This window comes from Nestor notabilis, unplaced genomic scaffold, assembly GCF_000696875.1.
Source record: "Nestor notabilis isolate BGI_N333 unplaced genomic scaffold, ASM69687v1 scaffold12552, whole genome shotgun sequence".
NCBI classification, from domain to species: domain Eukaryota; kingdom Metazoa; phylum Chordata; class Aves; order Psittaciformes; family Psittacidae; genus Nestor; species Nestor notabilis.
Window position 1 is genome coordinate 5,310 of NW_009917078.1, and position 2,388 is coordinate 7,697.

General features: G+C 47.1%; 1 protein-coding gene across 1 annotated transcript; it reads right to left on the bottom strand.

Moving 5' to 3' along the window:
- Positions 1-468: 468 nt before the first annotated feature.
- LOC104413819 (olfactory receptor 1052-like) lies at positions 469-2,388 on the bottom strand. Its single transcript, XM_010024922.1, has 2 exons — positions 2,337-2,388; positions 469-1,400 (listed from the first exon to the last, which is right to left on the bottom strand). Exons 1-2 carry the CDS (start codon positions 2,386-2,388, stop codon positions 469-471), a joined length of 984 nt encoding a protein of 327 aa, XP_010023224.1.

Below are 2,388 nucleotides of genomic sequence, written 5' to 3' on the forward strand. Positions count from 1 at the left end.
AAATAGCAGAGTTTATCTATTTAGATCTTGGGTTTCCATCCTTCCTGGCATTTCATAAGGAGCTGCCTCCCTGACCCAGCCCATAAATCACTGAGACCCCAACTAAACCGAGGCAAGGGAGTGACAAGGAAAATCAGTACTGTGTGTACTGATGTTCATATTTAACACAATAATATATTGTATTATACATAAATATATAGTATAAGATGCATTTAATATTGTATTTTTATTTATTTATACACACAAATACATATGTATGCATGTGTATCTTGCCATCCATAGAAACAGAGACCTCCTAGATGTCCTTTCTGAACAACAACCATGTCCTGCTGATTTCATGGCCACATCGGGTTGCTCCTGGCCTCATCCAGGCAACTTCTGAACATGTCCATGGGTGGAAGCTCCACAGCCTCTGGGACAAATCCCATGTTACCCACATCCCTGGTTCAGGTATTTCATGCGGAGGGTTCAAAGCCTGACTGTGATTCTTTCTGCTGTTCTCATCAGAGCATCCTTCATCTCCTTGTTCCTCAGGCTGTAGATGAGGGGGTTGAGCATGGGGATCACCACCGTGTAGAAGACAGAGACCACTTTGTCAGTGTTCAAGGAGTAACTAGAGCTGGGGCGTAAATACATGAAGATGGTTGTCCCATACAACATGATCACCACGGTCAGGTGGGACACACAGGTGGAGAAGGCTTTTTGCCTGCCCTCAGCTGAACGGATTTTCAGGATGGCAAAGAAGATGAAGATGTAGGAGACCAGAATGGCAGAGATGGTGCTGAGCTCAATGACGCCGGCCAAGGAGAAGAGGATCATCTCACTAATGTACGTGCTGGCACAGGACAGAGTCAGGAGGGGAGGAACATCACAGAAGAAGTGATTGATGACATTGGAGCTGCAGAAGGGCAGCCTGATGATGAAGGTCATCTGAATGATGGCGTTCAGGACACCCCCAATGTAGCACCCCAACACCAGCACCATGCACAACCTCTGAGTCATGACAGAGGAGTAGAGCAGGGGGTTGCAGATGGCCACATACCGGTCATATGCCATGACAGCCAGCAGGAAACACTCAGTCGTCACAAAGACAATGTAGAAGAAGGCTTGACCCATGCAGCCAGCAAAGGAAATGGTCTTCCTCTCTGATAGGAAGTTCACCAAGGTCTTGGGGGCAGTCACAGAGGAGAAGCAGATGTCAACAATGGAGAGGCTGCCCAAGAAGAAGTACATGGATGTGTGCAGCCGTGGGTGACTTCGGATGGCTACGATTATCCCTGCGTTGCCCAGAAGGGTGAGGGCGTAGATGAGCAGCAACAGCACAAAGAGAGCTGCCTTCATCTCTGCTTGGTCACTGAGGCCCTTGAGGATGAACTCTGCTGCTGAGGTGTGATTCTGCTCTGCCTTTCAGGGCTTTGTGTCTACTGAGGAAGGAGAGATCCTAGAAAATACAGGACAGGAGAAACCATGCCTTTATTTGAACTGGAATGGCATAACTTGACAATTACACCCTGTGCATCCAGGGCACCCAGACCGTTCATTTCCAGGGAGCTACAGTGGGATGGACTGCTCTGTGGCCATCTGCTCCAAGCTTGCCCTCCTATACAGCCCGTGGAAACAGGATGCTCCTTCATCCCAGCTTTCCCAAACAACTTTGGGCAGGTTCGTTTGTACCACAGAATCCCATTTTGGTACCTACAGTTTGATGAGACCCATGGATACAGCAGCAGAGAGGGATTGAGGTGACACAGACCGAGACTTCAGCTCCGCTTTTGACCTCCTGTGATTAAGTTGTTCTCCGTGTTTATTTCCTCCCTCCCCATATCAAGCCGATCAATATAAGGTGCCCAGAACAAAATAGCAGCAGCTTCTGGCTACAACTAATGTAAGCTTGAAAATACTGTGGCTTTCCTTTGGTGGCTTTGGAAAAGGCAGAGAGGTGAAGGAAAGAGAGTCTTGAATTTGCTAGGAATTAAGGAAGGGGGTGCTGCACAACCCTAAAGGCCATTCAGAACATGAAGAGTTTAATATTACAGTCTTGGAAACCTTGGGGAGGTGAAGCCAGGGAAGCTACGAGCAAAATTTGAGGCTGAAGATGTTATTTCTCTAGTACAATATAGAGAACATACAATTAAAGGGTGTCAACACCATGGATGAGACCATGGAGCTGTGCTGAGCCAAACTCACTCAACTCTGGTTGTCTAAGTTTAGGCACTAAGTTAAGCCGCTCACCCTCATGAAAGTGTGAATTACAGGCTTCTGTCCCTGATAACATGAAGGTTCAGAATAAAACAAGTACATCTTTACAGGATTAAAGATGAGAATCAAAGTCTTACCCCAGCAGATGAGCGCCAGGACCAGAAGACTCAGTGAAGATCCATTCTCCAT